This window comes from Cajanus cajan, chromosome 5 (genome assembly GCF_000230855.2).
Source record: "Cajanus cajan strain Asha chromosome 5, NIPB_CcT2T_4, whole genome shotgun sequence".
Lineage (NCBI taxonomy): Eukaryota > Viridiplantae > Streptophyta > Magnoliopsida > Fabales > Fabaceae > Cajanus > Cajanus cajan.
The window spans coordinates 63,876-82,966 of record NC_138521.1 but is presented as its reverse complement, the minus strand read 5'-3'; the positions used below and the strand labels follow the sequence as shown (position 1 = coordinate 82,966).

General features: G+C 37.6%; 1 protein-coding gene across 4 annotated transcripts in view; it reads right to left on the bottom strand.

Moving 5' to 3' along the window:
- Positions 1-994: 994 nt before the first annotated feature.
- The window catches only part of HCF173 (high chlorophyll fluorescence phenotype 173), a 32,897-nt gene continuing 14,800 nt past the window's right edge, over positions 995-19,091 (bottom strand). Inside the window, exons 7-14 of one of the 4 annotated variants that reach the window (XM_020369996.3) lie at positions 10,893-10,973; positions 4,245-4,334; positions 4,075-4,140; positions 2,835-2,891; positions 2,433-2,510; positions 2,311-2,358; positions 2,099-2,203; positions 995-1,454 (exon numbers count right to left, since the gene is read on the bottom strand). In XM_020369996.3, the coding sequence (XP_020225585.1) occupies positions 2,132-2,203; positions 2,311-2,358; positions 2,433-2,510; positions 2,835-2,891; positions 4,075-4,140; positions 4,245-4,334; positions 10,893-10,973 (492 nt within the window). In that variant the 3' untranslated portion in view covers positions 995-1,454; positions 2,099-2,131. Of the gene's footprint in view, positions 1,455-2,098; positions 2,204-2,310; positions 2,359-2,432; positions 2,511-2,834; positions 2,904-3,031; positions 3,132-4,074; positions 4,141-4,244; positions 4,335-10,892; positions 10,974-19,091 lie in introns of those variants that run through there. The other 3 variants (XM_083074658.1, XM_083074659.1, XR_014433804.1) reach the window with 3 other exon arrangements.

Here is a 19,091-nt window from a genome sequence, read left to right as displayed (position 1 = left end):
GTCATTCTAAAATTATAATATGTTAAAGACCAATCATATTTTTTAACTCTATTAGTGACATTGTCCTACTTGATAAACGAAAAATTCTCTTCAAAAAAATTGCTTTTAGTCCTCAAGATTTTTTATATTAAATTAATCCCTATAAAAGTAAAATAAGCTAAATTTGATCTTTAAAAAATGTTAATTCCATTTTGTTCAAATTTTTTCTGCAAAGATTGGAGAGTAAATTTTTTCTGAATTTGAATAAAAATCTAATTAAACCAATTAAATTTAATTGGTTTGGATTAATTCAAATTTCATAAAAAAAATTACTTAATCCAAATCGAACCAATGTTGATTGAGTTGGTTCAATTTGAATTATCAAATATCCAATGAATGTTTTTTAGAAAAAAAATAAATTTTTTTTCTAAGTAAATAAAATTTTCAACATTAACTAAATTGATATGTTGTCAAAATTTAACTAAATTGATATATTTGCAATATAATTCGTTTTAATTTCTTTTAATCTACTTAAAGATTTTAAATGCACTATAATGTATGAAAATAACACTCAATATATTATAATAATAATTTTTCTTAGTTTTTTTAAGTATCTGGAAAGAAAAAAAAAACTTACATATTATAACACAAAAATGTCTTCAAAATAATCAAAATTATATATATATATATATATATAAATTGTTAGTTAAATTAAAAATAAAAAATATATGTTAATTGATTTGATTGAAATTAATTTAAAATTTAAATATATAAATCTAATATCCAAATTAATCAACATCAAGTTTAATTAACTTAATTTGGATTGAGCCTAAATAAATAAAATAATATGAACCAATTTAATTAATTAAATTCAAATTATCAAATTAGTCATATTAATCCCATCCAATAAACAGCCCTAATCACCATGTCATTTTAGGCACATTGACCCGACGAGTACAACGCATTCTGCACCCTGTTGTCCTACATAATTTTTTTTTTCTTTGAAGACAACCTCTTTGTTATAGTTATAAATTATTGATTAAATTTTAGAAGAGCTTAACTGCATTTCTCAGTCTCAAAGTTACAAAATCTCCAAATATTACCCCCTAAAATTTTTTCACGCATATTCCCTCTAATTTGCAAATATCCCTACCATTTGTCAAAGCTTGGACCTCAATCTGGAATAAAGTTTCAGGTGATGATGACCCACGTGCCCCCGAACTACGAAGCCTCCAGTTAGCTGACGCTAAGGGGTTGAGTTTTATGAGAGTATATTGTTTTTACAATATTTTGGAAAATATACGGATAAGGAATATATTCTTCCAATATTTGTTACAAGATTACAAATTTTGTAATCAGACACAGAACATTCTCATAAATGAAGCAACCTTCCTAGTCTTAAACATGATTCTCATGAAGATGGATAAATTGATTCTCATAAAGTGGTACTTAACCATGAATAAATACAGAGATTCCTGAAAAAAATAAAAAATAAAAAATCGGTATCTTGTCAAGACCAAAAGTACTCGCTTTTAAATTGAGGACACAAGCCAAAACAAGTTTAATGAATCTAAAAGTGATATTCGCGACCAAAATCGTATTTAAGCAAAATTGCTTCATTATACAAAGCAAGATATACATATCCAAATCATTGATTGCATGATGCATTTTAGACCTATTTAGATAAACTTATGCAAAAGCACTTTTTACATGAGAGAAAAATAAAAAGAAAAATTGAAACAAATTTCTCCATAAGTTAAAATTAACTTATTCAAGAATTAAAAATAAGATTTTGGAAAAATCAAATGGACAGAACCACTACAAATTAGCTTATCCATAAACTAATTTTAATGTATGGAGAAACTCATTCTTTTTCTTCTTATTTCTGTTTCCTATATGCGTTTCTAGAGTAGTTTTATCAAAATAGGCCTTTTAACTATTGAAATCTATACTTTTGTATAATTTAAATTTTCAATGGAGGAATTTATAAATATATTTAATTTCTCAAGTTGTAGATTTGGGTTGCACATGAATATATACAGGTAACATAGTTACATGAATCACTTGAGGCAGTCATGTAGAAGGAGAAGAACGTAGGAGCAAATTTATGAAATCTTACTTCTGGGAAGTATTTTCTCTCAACAAGGGATGATCAGGTATTCTTCTCTAAGACAGAAAGTGCTGGTGTCAAGTAGTTATTTGCTTTGTCGGGCAAGTGTGCAACCTAAGCAGACACAAAAATAACCAGTTTCCATAAATGCATACTAGATCGTAAGATTTTCATCCTATTTTATTATTTTACTAGAATGCTACTAATCGTCGTTCCCATACCAGCTCATAAAGCTCCCTTCCTTCCTCGGCAATATACTCGTAACATACCTATGGACAAGGTTGATGAGGTTTAGTTTCATTTGGATCAAAATTCAATCGTTTATCAAACAGGGTGTACTCACATCAAAGCTTTTGTTTCTTGCAGTTGTATCATGCAGTGCCTTCACACATATATCAGCTACATCAGCACAGCTGATACCCTAAAAATCAAGTTTCACAATTGGCATTATTCAGATCAGTTTCCTATGATGCAAAAAGGTTTACGGAACTTGAAATTCCTCGTGTTTATCTGATTGCAACTGTGGGAGATGAGTACACCACACTAGCAACACTTTCTAACATTCCCCTAGCTCTCTCCTCATTCGGTGAAATTCAAATGGGTCTCATTTCTTATTTGATGGATCCCATTTTCAAACTAGGAAAACTCACATGAATTTTAACCAATAAGAGAGAGAATATATTGGAAAGAGATTGTTAGAAAGTGTGTTGGTAGCCCCTTTTTAGTATGAATAGATTAGACTAACCTGAGATATTCTGTTTCCTTGATCAAATATTAGAGCACGCTGCCCTCCAGGTTCTTCCTGTCAGAAAAACTGCTAGTTATTTGACAAGAGAAGACACCAAATTATATTTCCACAAACAGAATGAAAAGGAAGAAAACCTACAATATTAGATTCAGTTTACTGAAGGCTCTAATAATAACTATAATGGGAAATCATACTTGAATGTAGCAGTTTAAATATTTTTGTAATAAGCTTTCCATCCCGAACTTCAACCCAAGCTTCAATTTTGTCAAGAAAAAAAAGCCTAAGAAAATGACCCTGACATTGATAAGATGTTGTAGAAATGAATTACAACATATACTAGCCTGCTGCAATGCAACCATTTAAAGCCAGGGGACAAATAATGCCAATTTCAGAGCTTTAAAAGTAAAGAGTGGATAAAGTTGATATATGAGTGGGAAAAAATTGTCAATTATTAATCACAATCTGTGACTGACTACCACAACTGCGCTGCCAAGTGCCAACCCAACTGGAGCAAAGGAGAGTAAAACAACACAAGATATTATGTAGCCTGATAAACCGAAAAGAAGAGAATATAAAAGAGAAGGGGGTGGGGTGGGGGTGGAGAAGGGGAGGAAAACACAAACTGGCGTCTTGATTCCTGAGCTCAATATTATTGATAGCTTGAGGCATAGATACAGTGATAATTGAGAAACTGGCCTCTGCAGGATAGCATAGGAAGCCTTTGAATACTTATCAAGATAAAGAATATATCTCCTCTGCATTAAACAGCAATGCTCCCATGAAGCAGCATGCCAGCAAGGACTCATCCATTTACGATGTTATTGGGTCATGCCAAATAATTGGTTGGTTTGTACTGCCTTGGGAACTGCTAGTAGTATGTATTATCTGTCTATTATTGCAGATAGGCCCAATTCTGTGTTTATCTTGTATGCAGAGTGTAGTGGCCAGATTCCACAAAGTGTGTGAGATGCTTCTTGAAGCACCTACTGAAGGATATATAAATATTATAGCAGTTATGAATACAAGGTAAGTCAGAGGGGGTCTGTCATCAATGATGTTGATACGCCTATTTGCCTACCTAAGACATTTTTGGGTTCACCACAGGTTTCTAGCAATGACACATTCTCATTACACTTTCTTTTTTTTTACTCTCAAGTATCCAAATGTCACAGAAGTGGTTATTCCTGCAACTAAATCAGTCACATGCTCCACCTACAAGCAGCAATAGAAACTTTACCTGCAATGGACCAGGACGAACTATTGTGTATCCAAGGCCAGATCTTCTTAAGGAATCTTCACCTGCCTGGAGAATTCAACATTGACATGATTAGACAGGACCCCAAAAGTAAAAGGGAACAAAAGTGGCAACTTTCAACTAAGTAAACAAAACAAATAAATGAAACCAACCCTCTTGGCTTTAAGAACCTGTTCCCGCCTGGAAGGCTCAATTCCTAGTCCAGAACATGAAACTAAGACAAAATCAGTTTCTTGCCCAGTCTGCAATATATTCATACAGAATTTACATTAGGATGCAATGTATCATTAGCATTACTGCAGAACATAAATCATCCAGATGCCTTGTTAAGAAGAGTCTTTTATATTTTCTTTTTCCATATAGTTGGCACCAAGCAGAACAAGATCTGCAAAAAAGCAATGACAGTGCGTACTGTACAAGTACTATTCACACTGTCTAGTAAAAATCCATGAGAATATATTAAGAGTGTAATGTGTAATATGAAAAATATTACTTTTCATTCTGTTATAACTGTTAAGATAATTCTATAAGATATAGTTTAGATATACTAGTTTATCTTCTCTTTAGTTAGTTTTATCTAAATCCCTAAACTTTAGAGATTGATTACGTTTTCTGCCTATTTATTTTATTGTACCTATTCAGATTCAATAATAAGAAATTATTCATATTCAAGTTGGTACCAGATCACTCTGGTCCAGGGACCCTAATCCAGCCGCCAACATTTAGGGTTTCTAGGGTTTTCGAATTTTGTCTGCGGCTGCCGGAGTTGACACCGCCTGCACACTCAGAGGTCGCCGATCGGCCTCTCCGTCGCGATCCACCGTCATCCGCCGCCTCACGCGTTCCCACGCGCGGTTCTCGTTGAGGAAGCTCGCCGGCGCGTGGGCTTCACGTGCCGCCCTGCCAGCCTCCGTTTGCGACGCGGTTTCTTCCGTTGGACTCGTCGGCCCTCCCTCTTCTCGTTTTGACCCTTTTCAGGTAGTGGGTCACACTCTAGGTGGTCTGTTGGAGGTCGTTTGGTTGCGGCCTCGGAGTTTCGTGGTCGTTTGGTGTTGTTTGGTTGTTGTCTTGAAGTTCTGTGGCTGTTTGGTTTCTGTTCGTGGTTGATTGTTTGGTGTTTTTCTTCTTTTTCTCCTCATGGCAGAGATTCCCAAGGAGAACCCAAAAATTGAATCTTCCAAAAGGGGGCTGGTCTCCTTTGCCTTTTCTGGATCACCTACTAATACATCTGAAAAGCTTAATGGTAAAAATTATTTGGATTGGTCCACTGCGGTTGAAATGTGGTTTTTAGGTCAGGGTCTTTATGATCATCTTACTAAAAGGGCGTCTGAAGTTGATAAAGAGGTGAGAGATGAATGGCAACGGACAGATTATCAACTTGTATCTCTATTGTGGCAGTCCATTGAGCCTAAATTAATGGTGCATTTTCGTCCGTACAAGACATGCTATGATATTTGGAAGAAGGCTCGAAATGTCTATGCCAATGATATCCAAAGAATATACGAGTCTGTTCATGGTCTGGCAACTCTTCGTATGGTTGATAATGATTTACCAACGTATTTGAATCGTGCTCAATCCACTATTGATGAGCTCAAGCTAATGTTGGTTAGTGATGATCCTCAACAAATAATAAACAAACTTGATAATATGTTCATGGTGTTTATCCTTCAAGGACTCCACAAAGATTACGGATCTGTTCGAGATCAAATCTTGACAAATCCTGTCATTCCTACAGTAGAAGAACTCATAGATCGATTGATTCGGGTCCCTTCACCAGAGGCAGATCCTCACACAGAATCTGAGTCCTCTGCTTTTATCTCTAGCACAGCTGACTGTGGAAGTCGAGGGCGTGGTCGAGGTCGTGGTCGCGGTAAAGGGGTAGAGGAAACCTCCATTGTACCTACTGTCAGAGAGATGGACATACACGAGATAGGTGTTATTCCTTGCATGGCTTTCCAAGCAAGACAACTAATGTGGCTCAATCTCCAACTTCAGCTCCAGAGCTCAAGATTGAACCGGAGGGCAATCATCCAATCACATTATCTACCAATGATTACCAAGAGTATCTTCAATTCAAGGCAACTAAACAGGCCTCTTCTTCCATCACTGTTGCTCATACTGGTAATTCTACAGTCTGTCTCTCTCATTCTACGTCTATTGGACCTTGGGTTTTGGACTCCGGTGCTTCTGATCACCTAACTGGTAATGTCTCCCTTTTCCCTAACCTATCATCACCTAGAACTCCACACCATATCACTCTTGCAGATGGGTCAAAAGTCCAAGCCACTGGTATTGGTCAAATATCACCTCTCTCATCACTACCATTAAAATCTGTTTTACTAGTTCCTGGATGTCCCTTTAATTTGATTTCTATAAGTAAGTTGACTCGGTCACTAAACTGTGTCATAACCTTCACTTCTGATTCTTTCTTGATACAGGATCGGAGTACGGGACAGACGATTGGAGCCGGATCTGAATCACATGGTCTCTACTACCTTCAGCCTTCTACCTCTACCATATGTGCATCTATTGAGTCTCCTGGTTTAATTCATCGTCGCCTGGGTCATCCAAGCTTGAATAAATTAAAGAAAATGGTACCTCATCTCTCACGGTTGGAGTCCTTAGAGTGTGAGTCGTGTCAATTAGGGAAGCATGTTAGAGCTTCTTTTCCTAATAGTATTAATAGTCGAGCTATGTCTCCTTTTGATGTTATTCATTCTGATGTTTGGGGTCCTAGTCGCGTTCCTTCTCTTTTAGGACATAGATATTACGTCACCTTTATTGATGATTTTTCTAGATGTACTTGGATATTTTTAATGAAAAATCGTTCTGAGTTATTCAATATTTTCCTAAGTTTTTATTCGGAGATCAAAACTCAATTTGGCAAAGTAATTCGGATTTTACGAAGTGATAATGCTAAAGAATATTTTTCAGATTGCTTCAAATCATTTATGGCTTCCCATGGCATTCTACATCAATCTAGTTGCCCTCATACACCTCAACAAAATGGTGTAGCTGAGCGAAAACATAGACATATTGTGGACACTGCTCGTACTCTTTTATTGAATGCCAATGCACCCCCAAAGTTGTGGGCCGATGCTGTCCTCACTGCAGGATATTTAATAAATCGAATGCCATCGTCTGTCTTGAATGATCAAGTACCTCATTCCCTATTATACCCATTGGATCCCCTTTATTCTGTTCATCCTCGTGTCCTTGGTTGTACCTGTTTTGTCCATGTCTTTTCTCAGGACGTGCTAAGTTGTCTGCTCGGGCCATCAAATGTGTTTTCTTAGGATACTCCCGTGTTCAAAAGGGGTATCGTTGTTACTCTCCTGCTACGCATCGATTTTACACCAGTGCAGATGTCACGTTCTTTGAAGATACACCATATTTTATTGCCACAGATATTTCTCCGGTTGACTCAGATCTCCTCTCTCAGGTATTGCCTATTCCTCATTTTGATCATAGTGTGCCTCCTACCACACCTGCTACTTTAGAGGCACCAGATCCTCCCGCACTACCAGGGTCTGACCATCCTCTACACCGATTTGGGATAACTTATGAGCGTCGATCACATACTGTTGTTCCTCCCAATGATTCTTCAATTGAGCCATGTGATTCTACTCCTGCTTCAGTCTCCTCACCTACTCCGGCCCCACCTACCTCAGTTGACTTGCCCATTGCTCTTCGTAAAGGTAGTCGTTCTACTTGTAATCCTCATCCTATTTATAACTTTCTTTCATATCATCGTTTGTCTCCTACCTATTATGCTTTTGTCTCTGCTATTTCCTCTATTACCATTCCCAAGACTGTACAGGAGGCCTTAACCCATCCAGGATGGCGTCAAGCAATGATTGATGAGATGACAGCTTTAGACTCCAATCACACTTGGGTACTTGTCCCACCTCCGCCTGGAAAATCTGTTGTTGGTTGTCGGTGGGTATTTAATGTTAAAGTGGGCCCTGATGGACAGGTGGATAGATTGAAAGCTCGTCTTGTGGCTAAGGGATACACTCAAGTATATTATTTGGATTACAGCGACACCTTCTCTCCAGTTGCGAAGATGGCCTCAGTTCGTCTCTTCTTAGCTATGGCTGCTATGAGGCATTGGCCTTTGTTTCAATTAGACATTAAAAATGCCTTCTTACATGGTGATTTGGAGGAGGAGATTTATATGGATCAACCTCCTGGGTTTGTTGCTCAAGGGGGGTCTGGTCTTGTATGTAAATTACAAAAGTCCTTGTATGGCCTCAAACAATCACCTCGTGCTTGGTTTGGTCGGTTTAGCAAAGTTATACAGGAATTTGGAATGATCCGCTGCGAGACAGACCACTCTGTTTTCTTTAGACGCTCATCGACACATAGATTTATCTATCTTGTTGTTTATGTAGATGATATTGTGATTACAGGTGATGATCAGGAGGGCATCAAGGCACTGAAGCAACACTTATTTAAACACTTTCAAACTAAGGATTTAGGTCCCCTACGTTATTTCCTCGGGATTGAGGTCGCTCAGTCAAAGTCCGGTATTGCTATTTCTCAGAGAAAATATGCCCTTGATATTCTAGAAGAGACCGAACTTACAGATTGTAAGCCAGTTGACACTCCCATGGATCCTAATGTGAAGCTTATGCCTAATCAGGGGGAGCCTTATCCTGACCCAGGGAGATATCGGAGATTAGTGGGCAAATTGAATTATCTCACCATGACCAGACCTGATATATCCTTTCCTGTCAGCGTTGTAAGTCAGTTTCTTAACTCTCCCTGTGAGAGTCATTGGCTTGCAGTTGTTCGAATCCTTAGATACATCAAAAGATCACCAGGAAAAGGACTTGTTTACAATGATAGAGGACATACAAACATTGTTGGATATTCAGATGCAGATTGGGCAGGTGATGCAAGTGATAGGCGGTCAACATCAGGCTATTGTGTCTTCATGGGTGGTAATCTTGTCTCATGGAAGAGTAAAAAGCAAAGTGTTGTTGCACGATCAAGTACAGAAGCAGAATATCGTGCTATGGCTCACACCACATGTGAGCTCTTGTGGCTAAAATTCTTAATTCAAGAGTTGCAGTTTTGCAAGGTTGGTCATATGGAACTAGTTTGTGATAACCAGTCAGCTTTATACCTCTCCTCTAATCCAGTTTTTCATGAGAGAACAAAGCATATAGAGGTTGACTGCCATTTCATCAGAGAAAAGATCCTCTCCGGTATCATCAAGACCTCCTCAGTTTGCTCCAAGGATCAACTTGCAGATATCTTTACTAAATCTTTACGTGGTCCTAGGATAACATATATATGTAACAAGCTAGATGCATATGATATATATGCTCCAGCTTGAGGGGGAGTGTTAAGATAATTCTATAAGATATAGTTTAGATATACTAGTTTATCTTCTCTTTAGTTAGTTTTATCTAAATCCCTAAACTTTAGGGATTGATTATGTTTTCTGCCTATTTATTTTATTGTACCTATTCAGATTCAATAATAAGAAATTATTCATATTCAAGTATAACAATAGAATATTCTAGTAGGCCAGCTGTCATAGTTTTTTTTTTTTTTTAATTAGCATTTTCAGCTGTATCAATAGTGGTGGCTTATATATATGCTCTTATTGTATTCTGTTTTGGTGAACAATGAAATGAAAAACTTCATTACCGGTTTAACTTTTTTCTCTCTCATTCTTCTTTAAGATTATAGAAAAATAGGCATAATAAGTGATACTGTTGAACAAAAGCTGGCCCAAGTTGTTACACTTGGACAAACGAAAGCCAAGCATTATAAGGTTGCCAAACCCAAGTACTTTCAATTAAAAACTACCAACACAAAAAACTTGAGTATGCCATCTTCCAATTGAATAAAAACAAACAATTTTGGTAAAGAAATTAGTGAGTGTGACAGGGGGAGAGAGAGGTGGAGAGAAATATTAATAAAAAGGGGAATAGTAAATTTCAAAGTGCATTATGCAATATAAAGTTGGGAATATGATATGAGAACCCAAAAGCTTAAGCTATTAGGCTAAGATAAATGGTTTGTATATTATATTCCAACACATCTGCTCATGTAAGATCAATTTGGTCTTGAAGCACAGACAATGCATAGCACCGGTTATCTTGTGCTCAAATTCATCCTTCTTTTAATTAGAAAATGATTTAGGCTTAATTCAATTACAAAAGCTAGTTAAAGGAGAAGAATTAAATTATCTATATACCTAGCTGAGGTGGGATTTTAACACATCCCAATATGCCAAAAATTGGACTTCTGGAATGTAATGTTTGCAGGAATGGACATTTGGGGATAGCTCAACAAAAAGATTTCAAAGTATTCTACTAAAATACTCATAGCCTATGTTTGGATCAAAAGTGGGAACATACTTTTGGGAATTCCAATCCACATTCCTGAATTTCAAAGTACAAAATAATGAAAGAAGAAATTGTTGCTTCGGGAGTAAAAGTACTTTTGAGCTCCCCCAACTGGCTTCCAAACATGCACATAGTTTGTAAAACATGTCCACATTTATAAGAATGACCATATCTTAAAAAATAAAAAAATAAAGATTCTAATAAAATAAGCAACCTTTGTAGTCCATACCATTGATGGAATCCTTGCACTTTATTATATCAAGTAGAAAAAAATGGTATAACTTTTATCTTCATTCATCATACAAGTCACAACTTCCATGTTATCTTCAATTGAACTCTTGATTTTAAAATACATATACAGTGAACATTAGACAAGCATATAATCAACATTGTAGTAAATGCTACAATAAAAAGAAATTGTAATGAAGCACTTACAGGCAAGGCTTTAATATATTCCAATATAAGCTTAAAGCTTCTCAAATCCTGTTTCACTGTTGCATTTATTTCAGCAGGCCTCTGAAAAAGAATGAATGGAGGATCAGCAGACTAAAATTATACACTATTTACAAATATAAAAAAAAAAGTAAAAATAGGGGGGAAAGTGGAAAAATTATATTAAAGAAAAAAGGAAATTGAGGACCTCTGTAAATTCTTGCACGTGTTTAGAAATTCACAAGGTAAGGAAGATAATAGTCATTAAAAATGTATAGGATAATATAGTGATGGCATCAAATTTGGAAGGTTGGTATGCATGAAGTTGTTGTTAGATTTCAACTTAAAACCAATTGACATTAAGCAAAGTTGCCTAACAGATATATAAACAGCACCCGAAGAATTGAGGCAAGTAATGTGAGACTTTTCCAACACCCTCCCTCCATAAATGTTGTTGAACCAAACAATGCCTACCAAAATATGTCAACCAAGAAGATGGGTTCTAGGCTCTGATACCATGTTAGATTTCAACTTAAAACCAATTGGCATTAAGTGAAGCTGCCTAACAAATATGTTAAAAGAGAGAAATAGGGAACACATTTTCTGATTATGCTTGAGTGTATTTTTCCACTCAGCACAATGATCTTATTTATAATTGTTAAGATAATTCTATAAGATATAGTTTAGATATACTAGTTTATCTTCTCCTATTTTCTAGTTTAGTTTCCTTAGTTAGTTTTATCTAAATCCTTAAACTTTAGGGATTGATTATGTTTTATGCCTGTTAGAATAGTGGATTAAGCCTAACTCAACCCTACAAAACCGGCTTGTAAGGTGAGGGTTGCTTTCCACTTATATACTATTCAATTGCCTAATCTCTAGTCGATGTGGGACTTGGGTTTTTCCCAATACACCCCCTCACATCCAGCACTATTGGGCTTGGTACGTGGATAAATGGTGGGCGGCCCTTTTTAATGATCTAGGATTGGCGGGACTTGAGTTTTTCCCAATACACCCCCTCACACCTATGAGGCATGCATCAATGGTGGGTGGCCCATTTTTAAAGTGAATCTAAATGGCTCTGATACCATGTTAGAATAGTGGATTAAGCCTAACTCAACCCTACAAAACCGGCTTGTAAGGTGAGGGTTGCTTTCCACTTATATACTATTCAATTGCCTAATCTCTAGTCGATGTGAGACTTGGGTTTTTCCCAATACACCCCCTCACGTCCAGCACTATTGGGCTTGGTACGTGGATAAATGGTGGGTGACCCTTTTTAATGATCTAGGATTGGCGGGACTTGGGTTTTTCCCAATAATTTTTTTTTAACGAGAAGTGTGGATAAATATATTGGAATGCCTAATGATAAATAACATTGTGAATAAACCCTCCTTTTCTAGCCCAATGTGTGGCCAAATAAAAATAACCTTAAAGCAGGTCACCAATACTTCCCATCTTGGTCAACGTGGAGCAAATAATATCTACATGCATATATATTTACAAGACAAATAATGACACGTAGCAGCTGTACAAATTATGGACGGTGCAATAGTTCGTTTCCTTGATGCCAGTGTACAAAACTCCCCAACATTGGTAGCAGAGCCAATGGTTCGACCAAGTGACTGGTGATCGGCTCAGACGAGTATTGGTTGGATCTAAGAGTGGGATCCTGAATAGAATTGGCAGGAGATCCAAGAGTAGGATCATCCCTTGTACTGAAAGTCTCCCTAGAGGTGTGGAGGACGTGTATCGTTGAAGTGCAACGATAGTGCAAGTAAGGCCACCATTAAATACTCGTGGACGAAAGAAAAAAAGCTTCTGCTTGAGGAGGAGTGTGACCATGTGGAAGGGATTCACACTTGAGGGGGAGTGTTGGAGTTCAAGTGTGAAGTGAAGTCCCACATTGGTTAGAGTTGGGCATGTTGAGTAATATATAAGTGAGAAAGACCCACCTACCTAATGCCTTAAGGTTTTAGGTTATGTTGTGGTGTCAAGCTCACTTGTATGACTTACTCACTACCCATTGTGTGAAATGCTCCCCGGCGTTAAAAACTCTTCAACATTGGTATCAAAGTCATTTAGATCCACTTTAAAAATGGGTCACCCACCATTGATGCATGCCTCATAGGTGTGAGGGGATGTATTGGGAAAAACCCAAGTCCCGCCAATCCTAGATCATTAAAAAGGGCCACCCACCATTTTTCCCAATACACCCCCTCACGACCAGCACTATTGGGCTTGGTACGTGGATAAATGGTGGGTGGCCCTTTTTAATGATCTAGGATTGGCGGGACTTGGGTTTTTCCCAATACACCCCCTCACACCTATGAGGCATGCATCAATGGTGGGTGGCCCATTTTTAAAGTAGATCTAAATGGCTTTGATACCAATGTTGAAGAGTTTTTAACGCCGGGGAGCATTTCACACAATGGGTAGTGAGTAAGTCATACAAGTGAGCTTGACACCACAACATAACCTAAAACCTTAAGGCATTAGATAGGTGGGTCTTTCTCACTTATATATTACTCAACATGCCCAACTCTAACCAATGTGGGACTTCACTTCACACTTGAACTCCAACATGCTTTGATACCATGTTGGAGTTCAAGTGTGAAGTGAAGTCCCACATTGCTATTTATTTTATTCTACCTATTCAGATTCAATAATAAGAAATTATTCATATTCAAGTTAGTACCAGAGCACTCTGGTCCAGGAACCCTAATCCAGCCGCCAACATCTAGGGTTTTTGACTTTTGTCGGCAGTTGTCGAAGTTGACACTGCCTGTACATTCAGAGGTCGCCGATCGGCCTCTCCGTCGCGAGCCACCACCAGCCGCCGTCTCACGCGCCCTCATGCGCGATTCTTGTTGAGGAAGCTCGCCGGCGTGTGGGGTTCACGCGCAACCCTCCAGGCCTCCATTTGCGATGTGGTTCACTCTGTTGGACTCGTCGGCCCTTCCTCTTCTCGTTTTGACCCTTTTCAGGTTGTCGATCACACTCTAGGTGGTTTGTTGGTGGTTGTTTGGCTGCTGCCTCAAAGTTCCATGGTCGTTTGGTGGCTGTCTCAGAGCTTCGTGGTCGTTTGGTTTCTGTTTCGGAGTTCCGTGATCGTTTGGTTGTTGTCTCGGAGTTTCGTGGTCGTTTGGTTGCTGACTCAGAGTTCCGTGGTTGATTGGTTGCTACCTCAGTGGATAGATTGAAAGCCCGTCTTGTGGCTAAGGGATACACACAAGTATATGGGTTGGATTACAGCGACACCTTCTCTCCAGTTGCGAAGATGGCCTCAGTTCGTCTCTTCTTAGCTATGGCTGCTATGAGGCATTGGCCTTTGTTTCAATTAGATATCAAAAATGCCTTCTTACATGGTGATTTGGAGGAGGAGATTTATATGGATCAACCTCCTGGGTTTGTTGCTCAAGGGGGGTCTGGTCTTGTATGTAAATTACAAAAGTCCTTGTATGGCCTCAAACAATCACCTCGTGCTTGGTTTGGTCGGTTTAGCAAAGTTATACAGGAATTTGGAATGATCCGCTGCGAGACAGACCACTCTGTTTTCTTTAGACGCTCATCGACACATAGATTTATCTATCTTGTTGTTTATGTAGATGATATTGTGATTACAGGTGATGATCAGGAGGGCATCAAGGCACTGAAGCAACACTTATTTAAACACTTTCAAACTAAGGATTTAGGTCCCCTACGTTATTTCCTCGGGATTGAGGTCGCTCAGTCAAAGTCCGGTATTGCTATTTCTCAGAGAAAATATGCCCTTGATATTCTAGAAGAGACCGAACTTACAGATTGTAAGCCAGTTGACACTCCCATGGATCCTAATGTGAAGCTTATGCCTAATCAGGGGGAGCCTTATCCTGACCCAGGGAGATATCGGAGATTAGTGGGCAAATTGAATTATCTCACCATGACCAGACCTGATATATCCTTTCCTGTCAGCGTTGTAAGTCAGTTTCTTAACTCTCCCTGTGAGAGTCATTGGCTTGCAGTTGTTCGAATCCTTAGATACATCAAAAGATCACCAGGAAAAGGACTTGTTTACAATGATAGAGGACATACAAACATTGTTGGATATTCAGATGCAGATTGGGCAGGTGATGCAAGTGATAGGCGGTCAACATCAGGCTATTGTGTCTTCATGGGTGGTAATCTTGTCTCATGGAAGAGTAAAAAGCAAAGTGTTGTTGCACGATCAAGTACAGAAGCAGAATATCGTGCTATGGCTCACACCACATGTGAGCTCTTGTGGCTAAAATTCTTAATTCAAGAGTTGCAGTTTTGCAAGGTTGGTCATATGGAACTAGTTTGTGATAACCAGTCAGCTTTATACCTCTCCTCTAATCCAGTTTTTCATGAGAGAACAAAGCATATAGAGGTTGACTGCCATTTCATCAGAGAAAAGATCCTCTCCGGTATCATCAAGACCTCCTCAGTTTGCTCCAAGGATCAACTTGCAGATATCTTTACTAAATCTTTACGTGGTCCTAGGATAACATATATATGTAACAAGCTAGATGCATATGATATATATGCTCCAGCTTGAGGGGGAGTGTTAAGATAATTCTATAAGATATAGTTTAGATATACTAGTTTATCTTCTCATATTTTCTAGTTTAGTTTCCTTAGTCAGTTTTATCTAAATCCCTAAACTTTAGGGATTGATTATGTATTATGCCTATTTATTTTATTGTACCTATTCAGATTCAATAATAAGAAATTATTCATATTCAAGTATAATGATAGTGGTTACAAAGATAATAAATGACATCAACTATTTCCAAGACAACAATTAAAAATACCACAACTTCCTAAGATACATTGAACAAAGAAACTAGGAAGAGTAATAATCATTAAATACTCCTATTTCCAACACTCCCCCTCAAGCTGGAGAATAAATATTTTCCATTCCCAGCTTGCATATTATTCTCTCAAAATCTGGACAGCGCAAGCCTTTAGTAAGAATATCTGCAAGTTGTCTTTGTGAAGGTACATATGGAGTACAAATCAAACCACTATCAAGCTTTTCTTTGATAAAATGCCTATCCACTTCAATGTGTTTGGTTTGATCATGTTGAACAGGATTATGAGCTATGTTGATTGCTGACTTATTATCGCAATAGAGTTTCATTGGTCCATCCCATGTAATCTTCAAGTCTTCTAGGATAATTTTCAACCATAGTAGTTCACAAATACCTTGTGCCATAGCCCGAAATTTAGCTTCAACACTAGATCTAGCAACAACATTTTGCTTTTTACTTCTCCATGTTACTAAGTTTCTCCCAAGAAATGTGCAATATCCCATAGTAGATCTCCTATCAATAATTGATCCTGCATAGTCAGCATCAGTGTAGGCTTCAAGACTTGTATTTCCATTTCTTTTATATAAAATTCCTCTTCTTGGAGTCCCCTTGAGGTACTGCAGAATTCTATATATGGCATGCAAATGAACTTCTCTCGGACAATGCATAAATTGGCTGACCAAACTTACAGCAAATGCAATATCTGGCTGGCCTTGTGTGAGACAAGTAAATTAATTTTCCAACCAAACGTTGATACATCTCCTTATCCACTGTTGCACTATCGTCTGAGTTTCCTAATTTGAGATTTGTGTCCATGGGAGTACTCATAGGTTTACAAGCTGCCATGCATGTCTCCTTCAGTAAATCTATGACATATTTCTGTTGAGATATGAAAATGCCTTTCTTAGAGTGAGACACTTCAATTCCCAAAAAATATTTCAATTTCCCAAGTGTTTTTAGCTCAAACTCCCTTGCTAGTTGTTGGCTTAAGAGAAGTTGTTCTTTTCGATCATTACCAGTGACAATTATATCATCCACATATACTAACAATACAGTTACTTCTCTTAAGAAGGAGTGTTTGATGAATAAAGTGTGGTCCCCTTGGCTTTGCTTGTATCCTAAGGCAGTCATGACCTTGGTAAACCTTCCAAACCATGCTCGAGGGGATTGTTTCAATCCATATAGAGCTTTCTTTAACCTGCAAACAGAATTGGCAGCAGCTTCATATCCTGGTGGGACCTCCATATAGATTTCCTCCTCAAGTTCCCCATGTAAGAAAACATTTTTCACATCTAATTGCTGTAATTCCCAACCACAATTTGCAGCAAGAGATAATAGTACCCGAACTGTATTCATCTTTGCAACTAGAGCAAAGGTTTCTCAGTAGTCTATCCCATAGGTTTGTGTGAAACCTTTAGCAACCAATCTCGCCTTGTACCTCTCAATTGATCCATCTGCCTTATACTTCACTGTATATACCCATTTACAACCAACTGGTTTCTTTCCTTTTGGCAAAGAAACCAACTCCCATGTTTTGTTCTTCTCCAATGCCTCCATTTCTGTATCCATGGCTTGCTTCCAATTATTATCAGATAATGCCTAAAAAACATTGGTGGGAATTGAAATAGAGTTTAGATTTGCAAGAAAAAATTTATGAGTTGGAGAAAAATTTGTGATGAAAGATAGTTTGAGAGAGGATAAAGAGGTATTTTTGTGCATTTTCTGGTTTCTTTTCTAAAAGCAATTGGAAGATAAAAATCATTGTAAAGTTCTGGAATTTCTATTTCATTTTGGGAAGTTGAAAGATTATCATTTGAAGCTAAAAAATCAGAGTTTGTTACCTGATCTGAAGGAATTGGATTGGCCTCTTGGACGAGTGTCAATTCAGGAACGACCTTTGATCTTCTTGTGTAAACCAGATTCTTCCCAAACCTTTTATCATTTTCAAATTCAACTGGTGCATTTTTTTCTTGAGGTTCTAGTGCTTTTTCAGGTTCATGTTCAATTGGTTTGGTGCATTTTCAGGCTCCGGTTCTTGGGCTAGATCATAAGAATTTAACTCAAGAGTTGGAAGGGGTGAAGCTTCAAACTGACTCTCCTTATCTTCCCAAAGACTCTCCCCCTGAAGATAAGGTTGTGAAAAATAATTTTGTTCCTCATGAAAGGTGACATCCCGAGATATAAAGAATTTTTTTGAAGGATAATAACACTTATACCCTTTTTGAGTATAGGAGTATCCAACAAAGACACATTTTAGGGCTCGAGGATCAAGTTTGCCTCGATCTAGACCATGAACATGGACGAATGCGACACACCCAAAGACCTTTGGTACAAGATTGCTAGAGGTGGACATGTTAGGATAGAAACAAGAAAGTACATCCATAGGGCTCCTAAATCCCAAGATTCTAGAGGGAAGACGATTGATAAGATATGTTGCTGTGAGAACAGCCTCCCCCCAAAAAGTTTTTGGAACATTTTTTTGAAACAATAATGCTCGGGGTTGATCTAATAGGTGTCTATTTTTGCGTTCAGCAATTCCATTTTGCTAAGGTGTTTGAACGCAAGAAGACTCATGAATTATTCCCTCTTTTTGACAAAACGGAGTAATGATTTGATTGAAATACTCTTTGCCATTGTCCGACCTACGTTTCTTTATGGACACACCAAATTGATTTTTAATCATTGAGAAGAAATTTTGAAAGACATTGCTTACTTCAGATTTGTGTTTAAGTAGGAAAACCCAAGTAACTCGAGTGCAATCATCAATAAACGTCACAAACCAACGAGCCCCTGACACATTTGGTATAGGAGACGGTCCCCAAACATCAGTATGAACAAGGTAAAAAGGAAATGTGCTTTTGTTTGTACTTGATGGATAAGGAACACGCTTGTGTTTTGCAATTTCACACACATCACATTGAAGACAATCAATTTTTATTCCAGAAAACAAAGACGGAAACATAACTTTGATGGTTTCAAATGATGGATGTCCAAGCCAATAATGAAAGAGTAAATTTTTTTCTTTTTTTGACAATAAATATTTTGACATGAGAGAATGAGACTGGTTTTTTTCTTAAATGGACAAACTTGGCTCCTCAAGAAGATAAAGGCCATTCCTTTCTCTAGCACGTCCAATCGTCCTCCCCGATTCCTTGTCCTGGAATACACAACAATTATTATTAAACACAACATTACAAGAAATGTCATTTGTAAGTTTTTTCACTGAGATAAGATTTGTGAACAATTTGGGAACATGAAGAACATTTTTTAGGGTTATGAAGGGATTTATATGGATGTTTCCTATACCAGCTACAGTTATAAGAGTCCCATCTGTAGTTGCTATTTTCTTATTGCTGGGACATGGAAAATAGGTAGAGAAGAATTTAGA